The sequence below is a fragment of the Archocentrus centrarchus genome, chromosome 2, assembly GCF_007364275.1.
Source record: "Archocentrus centrarchus isolate MPI-CPG fArcCen1 chromosome 2, fArcCen1, whole genome shotgun sequence".
NCBI lineage: Eukaryota > Metazoa > Chordata > Actinopteri > Cichliformes > Cichlidae > Archocentrus > Archocentrus centrarchus.
Window position 1 is genome coordinate 19,900,888 of NC_044347.1, and position 14,669 is coordinate 19,915,556.

The window sequence follows — 14,669 nt, forward strand, 5'->3', positions numbered from 1 at the left end:
ATTCAGAAACAAGTCAAACATGCACCTTCAGATTTGTGCGGTTAGACAAACACACAACAGGTTCATCTTTGTTTGTCAGAATTCAAATAAATCATGGGACAGAAATATTATCCTAACAAGTCCAATGGCAAAGCAGTATTGCACTACTTAGTTATTAGAGGACAAGTTGTGTATTTTGAGAAACATGCTTATTCACTTTCTTGCCAAGAATTAGAGAACAATATCAATACTACCATCTAAACATGCAGCACAGAAGAAAAAGTTTCTAACACTCAAGAAAGTGTAAGAATAGGATTAAAAAGGCCTAAGGATTAAAAAACTTTTTCCTGTGTTCTTTATTATCTCACCAACACACACACACACACAAACACACACCAGTCAATGAAAACATGAAATAAATCTCCCCATATAAGGGGCCTTGGGACAGGTGGGTGTGTACCTGCAGTCCAGAGATGCTGGTAGGGTAGGGAGTGAGTGTGGTGGGGCCCAGGTTGCGTCCCAACAGAGGGTTCAAGGGTGTCGCCATCGAGGTGTGGGTCGCTTTCCAGTATGCCTCGAGGTATTCGGCGAGATGCTCACAGGCGTCCTCCAACTGGTTTTCATCCAGGATGATGTCAAACATTTCCTGTTAGCAGCAGAGGAAAGTAAGCATGAAGCTGATAATCAAAATCAAAAACATGTTGCATGTGAATGAGTTTGTCTAAATATAGAAAAGCTACTTGTGTCTGTTTTATAGGTTAACTAGGAAAATAACTGTGAATAAATTTTGTTTGCTTACTGCAAGAAACATCCCATCAACAGCTTCAATAAATAAACCACTTCCATTTTATGCATTCCAAGATATAAAAATATCCCTGACTCTCACTTGACCTTAAGATGCATTTGTTTGAGACTGCAGAAATACATTTATGGACTAATGTTTGAATACAAAAACAGTAAAAGTAGGGGAACAATGAGCCACAAGCCGGTGTAGGAGGAGAAGGATCACCTACTGGGGGACACTGGGCCAATTTGTCTGCTGCCACGAGTTGGACGTTCAGGTGTTTGCTCTGGGACTTTCCTCTAGACTTGACCAGCCTCTGCAGAACCTGGAGGAAAGAGCAGGCGAGAACATCACCAACAAACCAAGTATCTCACCTTTGGGTGCACCGTCAAATGCAGGACATTCAGCTCATATCCTCCACAATTTCTTCAGAGAATTTGGAATTTTTAGTAACGTTTACATCTACAAATAAATATTATACCCAATGGCGCTTAATTGGGTCATCTTAAACCTTTATATATTTATATAAAAGCCAGAAAATTAATTTATTTTAAAATTAAAGAAAAATAAATTAAAAAATTATTAAAATATTTTAACTATCCAAGTAATTTCAAAACACTGCAATACTGCAATAATGCAGTGCTGTTATACCCCTAATACTGCTGCTTCTTCCTGATTTGTTTGTACACTGGTTACTTTTTTGCTAGTCAACTGCACAAAAGCAAGTGCTTTGCATGCTAGGAAGATGTTGCATAAATTACGTGCAAACAGTAGACACATTGTAAAAAAACAAAACTGTGGAGTCTCTGGCAGATTCTAATGTGTGAACATCTCGGTTTGATTAAACTAATACCTAAAGACTCAGTGCTGAGGGAAGAGGTGCAGAAGACGTACTCTTCCATGCAAAAGGGCCAAAGTGCAGTGTGGCAGTGGGGTGTGGTTGTGGCTCAGCTTCATGGGAGGGGGTGAAGCTGAGGGTTCAAGGGCAGTACCAGAGAAGACAGGCTGGCACAGCTGTCAGCCATCATCCAATCACGCCGTAGCACGATGGGAACGCAAAGTGTGCGGAGAAGCTGGATCTTGAACGAACTGAGTTACAATGGGCAACATCAGTGAAGACAAGCTGCTGTAAACCGAAACGTGTAAAAAAAGCACCAAATTAAATCACTTAACCTGCGTCTGTGTGTTGGGAATTCCTGGTGGCGACGTATTGCTACATGCAGATTTAAATCCTCACCACGCATGTTCATCAGAGGCTACAGTATTTCATGCTGGTCTTGAGGTAACTGTGCTTGTGATGAGCTGTTACACCCATGAAGGGACAACATCAGCCTAACAGAGAGACCATTACCTTTGCTCTGGATGTTTGTCTCCAACTGAATGACTTTGGACAGTCACTGTGAAGATCATATACGCTCAATTTCCTGTTTTGTCCAGGCTCGACTTGATAGCCGTGTAACCCACGGCCTGATAATAAGCCCATCAAAGAGAGTTCAAATAGTTTTTAGTGCGACAACATTTTTCTTCTTTGAATCTTTTGGCCTATGATCCGAGTACCTTTGGTGAGGAGACTTTAACATGGACGATGATGGGGGCCAGGGAGGTCTTGAGAAGCTGGGCTGGGTGGTTGATGGTGTCGGCATCCAGAACCACCAGCTGCAGAGAGCGGGCCAACTCAAAGATCCTTTCAATCTCACTCTGCACCTCAGCTAAAGGGACAAAACAGAATTCAAATACAGAACGAAACACATTTAGACATTTGCATGTTCTCACTCACAGTTTAGGATATATATACACTCACCTAAACTGGAGCGAGTGTTGGATCTTTCAATTATGGCCCTCTTACTGGGGTTGTTAAGAACGGACCTTTTGGCCAGTGATATATCTGCCGTGACTCGTGTGATAGTTATCCTGTAAAAATAAGACATTTCTTAAACAGTGCACTGGTTATATTTTAAAGAATGCACAAAGGAAATGTAATTGTTGATGACACAAAAAAGCAGCAATAAGAATTACTCTCGAAATTTTTTCTTTTATGCAATTAACTTTAGAATTTGTCTAACATTTATTGAGAGTGAATAAAAACTATATTTGTGAATTAACATATTTCTTCTGAAGAAGTATGCATGTAATTTAAAATGACAGATACAATAAGTTGTCACTTTTGTCTTTGTCTTACCTGCCATCAAATCTGTGTTTGAGGAAGTCAAATAGTGCTTTCTGCATCATGTCTGTTACCTGCAAAGCAAAAATGAAAAGTTGGTGAGTGATAAAAGTAGTTAATTTTTTTAATATGTCTTTGCTGTTTATGTGCTTCTTTTTTTTGCATTAAAAGTAAAACGTATATTGTATGTATACTGAATTTATGCATAATAACTATTTTATGTTGTTTGTCTATAACTAATTTTACATCTCCTTAATAGCTTGTTCTGCACACTGTTGTGAGTTTTCACTCAGAATCTTTCTGTACAGTTTCCTGAATTGAAAACTCATAATAGGAATAGAATGGCTGGACAATCTGTGGATAATCTGTCCACAGTGCTGCTCCTGTTCTCTGCCTGGTGCATGCTGAGAGAGGCTCCGGCTCTCCCTTGTGATCCTCAGTAGGAATAAGCCTCCATCCATCAGGCAAATTCAGGACAACAAGACAGATGGCACTTTGTTGCTGCTAAAAAACATAATGATGTCTGATGCCTCATCTGAGTAAGCAAAATGGATGTGACATCATCAACTCAAATAGTTACCATGTGGCCAAGTGTGGCATAAAATCAATGAAATGTACTGCTTATGTGTTAATTTTTTCATTTGTTTAATATATTTGTTATTATAATTGGCATTTTAAAACAAAAAACATGGTAAAAGGCACGCAACCTGCACTACTGTAAAAACTAAATATAATCTGTCTGTACACGTATGCATTATACCACCCAGAGCTTTAAAGTCTTAAATTTGTACATAATAGTAACAGCATTTTTAATTCTTTAACACAAGAAACACTGCAGAATTAAAGCTGCAAGCAGTGATGATAGGGCCCTCGCACCCAGGGGCACATCGAGCCGTGCTCCGGTTCTATGTCGCTACAGTCAGGAGTGTCACAAGGTCACCCGAATGTTTTCAGCCCGGTAGGCTACTTGGATGTTGTGTCATTCGGCCACTGAACATCTCCTACACCCACTAATTACTTGTCATGCTGCTGTATATTATGCCTGCACCCAACAATGAAAATTTCATGCTCACAGGATGATTATTATCAGTCTACTGCTGATTTTTCTGACGTGAAGTTATGAGTGTGACCCAATGTTGGTACATAAATGACAGACTCACACTCTCATCAAGCATGTGAAGTCTGGGGCAGATCGAACAATGTGTGCAGAATTATCAAAATTCGGCGTGCTGCTGCAAACACGGCCTTTGACGAAAACCCAAAAGCTTCACAATTAATTCATGTTCTTTATAATGAGCTTACCAAATATCATGTGTATCTGATGAAATCTATAGAAGGAGTTAGTTAAAGTTTATGGCCTGAAATTGGAGCTAAATGTCCCACTGAAAAGAGACCCAAAATCAGAGCGTTGCTATAGCAATACCATTTAATATTCTACAAAACCTTCGACAACTTTTGATGGCCGACTTGTCTACATGACACTGAGCAATTTTGGTCTCACTGGGTTGAACGCCCTAGGACAGGTTTGTTCAAATACAAGGCCTCAAAACGTCAAAAAAGGCCGCAAAAATCCCACTTTAATTCAAAATGGCTGACTTCCTGTTGGGTTTCGGATATGGCTCTAAGAGACTTTTTTGCATGTCTCAGGATGTTACATGAGCCTGCAAAATTTCATATACACAGATGAAAAGTAGCTTCACGGCTGATTTTTGGAAATTTTCTAGGCGGTGCTGCGGAGCCATTTTGCCATATTCACAGTAATCAAACCTGAAAGCTTTTATCATGACACAGGTGTGTGCCAAATTTCATGATTTTTGAGCTTTTCAAGCCCCTCATCAAGCACTTCTTGTTTCATGGCAAATCGGCTTGCCACTAAACTCACAATTTTCGCACCGAATCATCATCAAGGTCTTGTGTTTATTCAGACCATTTTTGAGGTGGATTGGTCAAAACTGGGAGGAGCAGCATATCGAAGTATAAAACATGATATTTCATGAAATTTCCAGTTCCTACTAGGTGGCGCGGTAACTATTACAGACTATATGCATATCAATGTATTCCGGGCAGGAGTCTTATTTGACCACTGATGTTTGGTGCAGATTGGGCAATATGGCTTTGAGTTACATCCATTTTGTTCTTCATGGTGAAACATTGAAATTCGCCATGCTACCAGGATCACGCCCTTTGACTAAAACTCACAGATTTGAAAACAATGTAACACCAGCTCCTTAAGGCTTTCCTGGCCAAATTTGAGATGGTTCTGCTCAACCAGCCTGAAGCTGTACCTCAAAGTGTAAAACATGACATTTCCTGTTCCCACTAGGTGGTGCTGAGACTGTCATTAAATAATGTCATATGGATGTTTTATCACACACAAGTTTGGGCTAGACTGGATGATGCATGTGTGAATGACAGCCAATTAAAATTTCATGGCAATGGATCGAAATTTGCTATGGCGCCATGGCCACGCCCTTCAATGAAAACTCACCAATTTCACTGTTTAGATTCATTCACACCTCTAGTTTAGACTGACCAATTATGGAGTTGATCCCATTAAAACCCAAGGAGCAGTTTGAAAAAATACAAGGGCTGTAAATTGCAAAAATTGCCTAATTAATTAAAAATGGTGGACTTCCTGCTAGGTGTAGGTCATCGCTCCAAGAGGAGTTTTGTGCATCTTGATCTGTTACATATGTGTACCAAATCTCGTCTTCAGGTGGCACTATAGAGCCATTTTGGAAGGCCCATTAAAATACGTAAATTTTCACGAGACCTAATGTGTGTGCATGAGTTTTTGAGCATGTTTAGGCCCGCAAGAAGGCAATTCATTTGAGAAAAGAAAATGAAGCAGATACAACAGGGCCTTCATACACTCAGCACTCGGGCCCTTAATAACAACCTTTTGCCAAGTCTGCATTCAGACACTTCTAGCTTTTTGGTTTTACTTTTACAGGTTTTGATTCGCTCACACAGCTCGCAGGTGAGGAACTGTTTGTAAATTAGTCTAAACTTCCCAGCAGTGAATGGACACAGGTAGGAGCAAGCTGATAATCACAGAGGAGAATTCAGAGGCTCATACTTGAAACTGCAGTTGTACCTCAAGATATAGTATTTTGTTTTTCTACAAAGTACAATTATTAAAAGTAATGGAAGCAATGAGTCAGTTAAAGGATTCTTTCTGTAGGAAAGCAAAAATCTGCCAATTACTCAACATATTCTCATCTGACCTCTTCGTCTCCTCGCTAGTCTGGCTGCAATCTGGATGTTACGTGGGCGATGACACATTCATAATTAACAGTGCCAACAGAAGGCTATTTTGGGGGACTCAGGGAAAAATGTACAAGACTCATCTAATTTATTGTCCTACTTGTATTTAAAATTCAGATTTTATGGATGGGTGGTGGGGTTGTATTCAGGAATTTGTTAATCATGTTTTTTTTTTTTGTTGTTGTTTTTTTAATGTGGAAACATCTGATTGTTAATTCAGCCATAAAGGCAGGCAGCTTACCTCATACCCCTTGAGTGAGGGTCCCACCAGAACTACAGGCCTCATGGAGGGAACCACGTCATATGGGGGGACGTGCTCCGTCTGTTAACACAAGCAGCAGTAGGCTCAGGCAGACACAAAATAAAACCACAAGAGACAACAGACTGACGAAAAGCAGAGCAGACAGCTGTGATAAACCTTTTTCATAGCAGACGCCATGGCTTCGCCACAGCAGGGGAAGCACAGGTGTAATAATGATGGCTGCATCCCACTTAAGAGGAGGACCTACTTTTGGGGATGCTGGTTCACTATCATGAATTACAGCAACACTAAATGGAACTAACCCAGTGTTATTATACCTATGCTGTTCCCTACAGTGAGAAGACAACACGTCTGCTCAGAAACAGGTTTATGGACTGCAGAGTCAGCTCAACACACAATCAGATGTGCTGTAAATGGGAAGCTGGTATGCTGCCATGTCAGAGCATGTAGCAAATGGTAAGTTAATTTGTCAAAATGTAATAAAAAAAAAAAAAAAAAAAAATCAGGAATATTAAGAATGAAGAACACTAAATAATAATAGAATTAAAAATAACTAAAAAAAAAAACAACACAATTTAACACATGTACAATAAATATACATATGAAAAAAAAAACATTAAGAATATTTTGAGATTGTCCCAGCTTTACTGAAAAACATATCACATTATCCCAGTTAAACATTTTTAATCATTAACATGTTAAATTAAAAAAAAACATGGTTGTTGCATTTTGACCAACTAACCAGTGTTCATCATTTGCTACATAAATTGATGCGTCTGACTGACCAACGTACACAGATTTTGCAAAAACACTTACAAAACTACAGTCTAACTCAGTTTCACAATAAAAGTACCACCATGACACAGTACAATGCCAAACTGCAAACACTTGATATTATGTAGTTACGTAAACCAGCACTTTTTATGTGCAGATCAAAGGTAAATGTGACATTTTATTTACAAAAAGGAAGTGAAAACTGTGCATTACAAATGGGATCAAAGCATATTTTGTGTACTTTCAAGACACGGATGGTAGGGCAAACTAAATGTTATATTATTAAGTAAAACTTCAACTGCATCTCATAGCTTTTTTTTTATAATCACTGCTTAATTTTATCTGGAATCAAAACATGGTCTTGCAACTGCACAGCTAAAAATTACCTACATGGATGGGATTGACTCAGACAGTTGGTTACATTATTAAGAGCTATAAGTCGAGTGGTATGGTCAAACAAATACATAAACTGACTGGCCAGCGAACCATTATCACAATGAGAAATGTTTCAGGTAAGTTTTGTGGGATCCTGACTTTTATATGATTTTTGATGAGATTTTTAAGAGGCAAGTCTTAAGAGGCAAGACATGCAATTAGATTACTTAGATTTGTCCTTTTTTCTGGCGCAGCACTTGGTCGACATATTTCTGCAAAAATCCTGGCCAGGTTCTGCGTGCAGGAACAAGGCTGAGAATTTATATATAGAGATATATAAATTCTCAGCCTTGTACTGATCCATTTCATATTCACTTAAAACCTGAGGAGTTTTGCATACAATAATAAGGTGCTAAGTAGGTGTTTCTTTGCCTTTTATGCAACAGTGAGATTGGGTAACCATCTTCATATTTACCACACGGCAGACACATGACAGGGGCGGGTCTGTTGTATACTCTCAGCAAGAAAGCTTGCCTTTTAATTGTAAAAAACCTGCAGCTGCCTTATTTAAACATGTCATGTTGTGCAGTTACGACACTTTGGCATCACAGGAATGGTGATGACTCGGCACCGTATACTTCATTAGACCTGAAGTATTGTGTGGCATGCGATCATACAGTAACTCCCTGTCAGCGCTAGTGGTTCCTGCCACTTCATGATGGAACAACAAGAACTGAGTGGATAGTACATAAGTGTGTTTTACCATCACCAACTTACCACTTTCTGTTTCTGCTTTCCTGTAGGAGGGAAGAGAAGACAGCGACAGTGATGTCAGTAGCTGCTGCCACAGGAGGCGTCACCAAAATATCACAGAAACACTCCAACATGCTTCACATGTGCAACTTTTCATTATAACTCATAACAAATGAAACCTATCAAGGATAACTATAATATGAAAAATAGAAAAAAATAAAAAAGTATTTCTATTGTCCTAAGGTTATATTCACAAAGTCACATGAGTGCAGTTCAGAGGGGGGGTCATAGTCTTGTCGTTGGGTTCACACTGTGGTAAGCCCCAGTCTCAGAGCGCCTGCAGTCCTCAACTGGAGGAAGAGGAGGATCATGGGAAAATGTACCAACAACTCTACGCAGTGAACTTATGCTCTATGCAGAGACATGGGAAGGCTTTAGAGGCTTATTTTCTCTACGTTGTTGTGGCTGAGAAGCTTGGGTCTAAGCTGGCACTTGGCTATTAACAGCCCTCTCCCCCCGTCCGATGTTCTCACCTGCTGACGATATGAGTGGTCGGATAGAGGCAGAAACCTCATCCTCCACACTGGAAGAAGAGTTCCCTCCAGACTTACTGGAAAAGACAAGAGGGGAAAAAGAAAGACAGAAAAAAACCCCACAGTATTAATTCAGAAAAGGACTAAAAACTAATTTGGAATAAAAAAAAACAATACTTTGCTATGACTTAAACTGATCTTTTACTGCAGAAGACAATGTCCAACAATACTTTTTTTTTTTTGAAAGGGTCTACTTTATTGTTATTCTCATGTTAGGTGATTTTATCTTTAACTTGATATCGCAAATTGTAAGACTGACAGCGCACACACACTATCACATTACTGGTCAGCTAAATCACCTTAAACAGCTGCATTTCCGCATCTTCTATCAAGGTCTCTGTAGTTTCCCATATTTTTATTTATTTTTTTCCATTTCCTGGTGTTTCTACTGTAAGTATTTTTATTTTCTGTGTGTTCCTGCCTGTGTCTGACTGTTTGTTTGGGTTTGTCTTTAGTACAGCTGCTTCCTGTTTCATTTTGAAATTTATATTCCTCATGTGACTGTGTTTTTACTTCCCCGCCTTTGCCCTCATTACGCTCTGATTGAGTTCACCTGCGCCTTGTTGTCCGTCTCCCTGGTGTGCATTTAGTCTGCGCATCTTTTTACCTACTTCTCCTGAGTCTTCTCTCGTGTCTGCTTGTTGCCCAAGTTTGGTTTTGTTGTTTGTTGTTTTGTTGTCTCCCACTTCTGTCATCAGTTAGGTCCACTGCTGAACTTTCCCCATAAAACTTAACATCTTCCTCATAAATATTTACATCACCTTCAATATGACATAACTGATCACAACATTAAACCTTTAACAATACTAGGGCACGTATTCGGGCCCAAAAAAATTTGCCAAAAAAATCCAGGATTGTTAAAGGGTTAACAATTATTCATTCAGGAACTTCTCAGGTTTGACATTTGTTTGTTTTTTTTTCGCTGAGAGATGAAGTCATGCTTTAAGAACTCACAAGAGTTTCATGAAACTTGGGAATTCTTGGGAATAGTTTGGCCTTTTGTTGCAGATGTCCTTTTTTAAAAGACTACAAGGATGAATGCTAATCAGTTCTTATTGTGTCTTATTGGACACTTTATTAGGTACACCTTTTCAACCACTTTAACACAAATATCTAATCAGCCAATCACATGGCAACAACTGAAAGCATTTAGGCATTGAGACATGGTCAAGGTGACCTGCTGACGTTCAGACCAAGCATCAGAATGGGGAAGAAAGATAACTTAAGTGACTCTGAATGTGGTTGTTCATGGCAAACTGGCTGGACTGAGCATTTCAGAAATTGCTGATCTGCTGGGATTTTCCCACACAGCCATCTCTAAGGTTTACAGAGAATGGTCAGAAAAAGAGAAAATATCCAGTGAGCAGCAGTTCTGTGGGAGAAAATGTCAGAGGTCAGAGGAGAATAACGAGACTGCTTCGAGTTGACAGAAAGGCAACAGAAACTCAAAGAACCACTTGTTACAACCGAGGTCTGCAGAAGAGCATCTCTGAACACACAACATGTCAAACTTTACAGCACACGGGCTACATCAGAAGAGCACACCAGATGCTACTTCCGGAAACTACAATTCACATGGGCTGACCAACATTGGACAATAGAAGATTGGAAAAATGTTCCCTGGTCTATTACGACATTCGGATGGTAGGGTCAGAATTTGGCGTGGTGGTCGTGCAATGGTGTGGGGGATATTTTCCTGGCACAGTTTGTACCCCTTAGTAACAAGTGAGCTTTGTGTAAATGCCACAGCCTACCTGAGTATTCTTGCTGACCATCTCCATCCCTTTATGACCACAGTGTACACATCTGCTGCTTCCAGCAGGATAGCGTACTCTGTCACAAACCTCAAATCATCTCAAACTGGTTTCTTGAGCACAACAATGAGTTCACTGCACTCAAATGGCCTCCACAGTCACCAGATCCCAATCCAATAGAGCACCTTTGGGATGTGATGCAAGGAAGGATTCACATCATGGATGTGTGTGATGTTATCATAACAAGATGAACACAAAATCTCAGAGGAATGTTTTCAGGGTCTTGTTGAATGTTTGCCGAGGCTAAAGGGGGCCAACCCAGTGCCAGCATGGTGTACCTAATAAAGTGACCAGTGCATTAAAGCCTCAAACCTTCAGTATTCAAACTTCATATCAGGGAAAAATAAGTCAGACTTTCCTGGTATATATACACATTTAGTTTGAGCATTTGCTTTCTTTTTTCATTTCATCTCAGTTTATTTTGTAGCACATTGATACCATTTCCTGTGGACTACTATAACAAAATAAATAGTATAATAAACAAAGAGTAGACCTATTATTATATATAAAAATGGCTTCAAATTACAGGTAATTTTACTCCAGAAAAAGAAATCAGTGAAGAAAACAAAAAAAAAAAAAATACAGTTATACATTTTTATTCATAATAGCTCTTTTCAGGATGCTGTACTGTCCAGCATCTCTCTATTTCAGTTACACTGAGCGGTCCCGTTTAATGTGGGTTCAAATGTCTCTCCCTGTCTGTGAGGTTCGATGACAAAAAGCCACAGAAGCCACCCTGTTAAGTGAAGCTTCAGCATTCCAGTCGAGTAAGATTAGTATTAAACTCAGCAGCAAGGCTTGGGGAAGTGCATGTGAGTTATTGTACAAACTCTGCATGACAGAACATTCAAGACACATTACACACACACACACACACACACACACACACACACACACACACAAGGAAACTTGAAGGCTGATAGGTGTGCTAATTACAGCTATTGAAACCATTGGGCCGGTGCAGTCGACAAGAGTAGAGACGATGGAGTAAATAGGCGTGAGTCATGGGACACTCAAAGGAAACTTAAAAAAGAAAAAGTCACAGCGATACACTAACACAGTTAAAAAGATTACAAGCCTTTTATGGAGGAGTTATGGATGGAAGTATTTTATTTTCTGTTGTCAGTTTAACCTTATAATCTCAGGAGCTGTGTGAAGGAGTCCAAGATGTGAAGCTGACAAAGGAATCAATTCAGGTTTATAGCAGAAAATTAAAAGGTCCAAAGCTCCAAGTCTAAATTCCCACAGCACTCCCCCTATCTATATGACTGTCTATAGATATTAGAAAATATCTAATTATATTTTCTTCTACTCTCTTTCACTTATCCTGTTCAGGGTCGCGAGGGGGCTGGAGCCTATCCCAGCTGTCATAGGGTGAGAGGCAGGGTACACCCTGGACAGGTCGCCAGCCTGTTGCAGGGCCAACACAGAGAGACAGACAACCATTCACACCTATGGGCTCACCAATTAACCTAACCCCACTGACTGCATTAATGATATTTTCTTGATCAATTAAATTGTCTCATTAGCTGAACAATAGTTTGGTTCATAAAATGTGAGAACTAATGAAGCATGTCCATCACAGTAATTCCAAATGTCCCAAAGCACAGGCAAAGAAACGCAATGAAGCCTCACATAAGAAAAGCTGGAGAGAGCGTGTGCTTACTCAAATTATTAATAAGACGTACTGTACTACAAAACTAATTTTAAATTGCCTTTTTTGTTTATTTGTCATTTTTTTCACAAATTTCACCTTCTTCTAACAGCGATTTGTCCAAAGATGATCTAAAATGACTGACTACATGCATCTCCACGCTACCCGATTCTCAGTCCTAGCAATAAAAAAAACCAAACTTTCAGGCGCCTGGGTGGCTTAGTGGTGAAGCCGGCGACCACATACATATGCCGTGCTGCAGTGCAGGCGGCGCGGGTTCGAGTCCCGGCCTTCCGCCAATTTGCCTGCGTGTCTTCCCCTGTATCTTTCCCCCATTTCCTGTCTCTCTCCACTGCCAATAAAAGCCGCTGTGGCCAAAAAAAAAAAAAAAAAAAACTTTCATCTAGTTAGATTGACAAGATTTTAACTCATTAGCTTAAACAAAATCTAACAAGCAGAATTTGTCTGTTCAGGTCACTAAAAACCCACAAATTCTACAAAATCTCCCAAATCTTGGTTTATCTGAATACTGTTCGCTTCATACGATCAAACATGCTACAACTTTGGTGCAAAGTTGGCTTTAAATAACTTGACCTTTATGTTATTGTTACTCAGCACATATAAAGCCTGTTATCATCAGGTTATTGTGCACACATTAACTTTTTTGTGCGATCAAATTAAGTTTAATTTACTTGACAAACAGTGAAACAACGACCGTGTTTTTGTGCTACTTACCCTTGGACTCGTCCTCTCTTTTGCTCCTGCTGGAGTCGAATGTTTTCGAGCTTCAGAGGGCTGGGAATGAAGCCGATCTCACAGCCCTCTTTCACTAACCGACCGATCCACCAGTCATTGTTGAACTTCTGAAGATGCAAACGTAAAAAGCGATCAGTTATGGGCTAAGGAAAAAAAGTTTAAACTGAATTTTGCATCATGAAGTGCGTGCTGTAGTTATGATGTTTAATTTCCAAAGTGCACATTTACCTCTTTTATATGCAGGAAGTCCTTGGCATCAAAGGAGATGGCTGTGGCTGGTACTGGAACGTCTTCGTCCAAAGCGCCACAATAGCTGACATTGGTCCTCACAGCAAATGCCACTGGTTTACTCTGAAGGATGGAAACACAATATTTAAAATATTTTAAAAGTTCTTATTCTAACAGACTTGATGATTTTTCACTGATCTGGAAAAAAAAAAACATTATCCCTAGAAGACAAAATGTAGGCATATCTATAGATAAAGTAGGGTGAACAGTGTCACAGGTTGCCTACCTTGGCTCTTTCCAGTTGAATGGCAGCCTGCTGTTCCCTCTCCTGACGGCTCTGTCCTGGTCCTTGGCTCTGGCTTGGGCTCTGGCTCTGGACCTGGGCCTGCACCTCCCGCTCCTCCTCGAGAGAGACATCTGAGTCTGATGGTCTGCTAGTGTATGAATCAGCTGATCCCTACCAACAGAAATCACACAGATTACTGAAATTATACAAACTGGATGCATGTTTTGACAAGTATTTTGGGAGCCTGTAGTCACCACCACAGTCAGAGACAAGTAGAAAACATCTCAACAAGTACTACAGCCCTTTATAAGGAAGCTAAATATATCCTAGACTTCCATGTGAGCCAGAGTTGCTGCCCAACCAGAACAGGAAATAGCCACAGTGCTATAAATGTGTTATCAAGTCATGGCTAATTCAAACTAACATTAGCACTCTGCCGCTAATATAAAAACACTCTGCACAGTGAAACACTGTTCCAATATCAAGGACTTTAGAGGAAAAGTTAGAGAACAGTGTGGTCAGATGCACCCAAATGACCTTAATTGTCTCTCTGAAAAGACCAAAAAAAGCACAAAGGCTCTGAGGTTCATACAGTCACATGGTGGCAGAGGACATGTTTTGAAACAAGGATGTACTGCAGCTTTATCTGAAAGCAACTGAGCTGCTAAGCGTCATGAAGATAAATTGTTTATTGGATCACTCGCTGAAGTTCTGGAGTTCGATGCACATCAACTAACAATCAGAGTGCCAAATACAGAGTGGTGGGTTGGGATAGTGAATGCAGAACAGGTGAAATGGATGATATTTAAAAAAAAAAGAAAAAAAGAAAGAAAACAGGCTGCCAGGAGCATCTCAGACAAAGTGGAAATTCCTTTCTTGTGCTGTCAGCAGTTTCGATGACTGTACACATTTAATATCCATTCTCTGTTCCCAGAGAGGGAAAGATTTCTTCTTTCTGTTGATCTTTTTTAACTCATCTG

The 14,669-nt window shown here is 39.8% G+C and overlaps 1 protein-coding gene across 4 annotated transcripts in view; it reads right to left on the bottom strand.

The window, feature by feature from the left end:
- Positions 1–14,669, bottom strand: part of LOC115792938 (voltage-dependent L-type calcium channel subunit beta-4-like) — a 29,426-nt gene that overhangs the window by 4,135 nt on the left and 10,622 nt on the right. For 2 of the 4 annotated variants that reach the window (XM_030747594.1, XM_030747611.1), the window contains 11 exons: positions 13,690–13,860; positions 13,404–13,526; positions 13,155–13,282; positions 8,892–8,968; positions 8,383–8,402; positions 6,436–6,516; positions 2,943–3,001; positions 2,565–2,674; positions 2,321–2,472; positions 993–1,088; positions 440–625 (listed from right to left, as the gene is read on the bottom strand). In XM_030747594.1, the coding sequence (XP_030603454.1) occupies positions 440–625; positions 993–1,088; positions 2,321–2,472; positions 2,565–2,674; positions 2,943–3,001; positions 6,436–6,516; positions 8,383–8,402; positions 8,892–8,968; positions 13,155–13,282; positions 13,404–13,526; positions 13,690–13,860 (1,203 nt within the window). Of the gene's footprint in view, positions 1–439; positions 626–992; positions 1,089–2,320; positions 2,473–2,564; positions 2,675–2,942; positions 3,002–6,435; positions 6,517–8,382; positions 8,403–8,612; positions 8,640–8,891; positions 8,969–13,154; positions 13,283–13,403; positions 13,527–13,689; positions 13,861–14,669 lie in introns of those variants that run through there. The other 2 variants (XM_030747603.1, XM_030747619.1) reach the window with 2 other exon arrangements.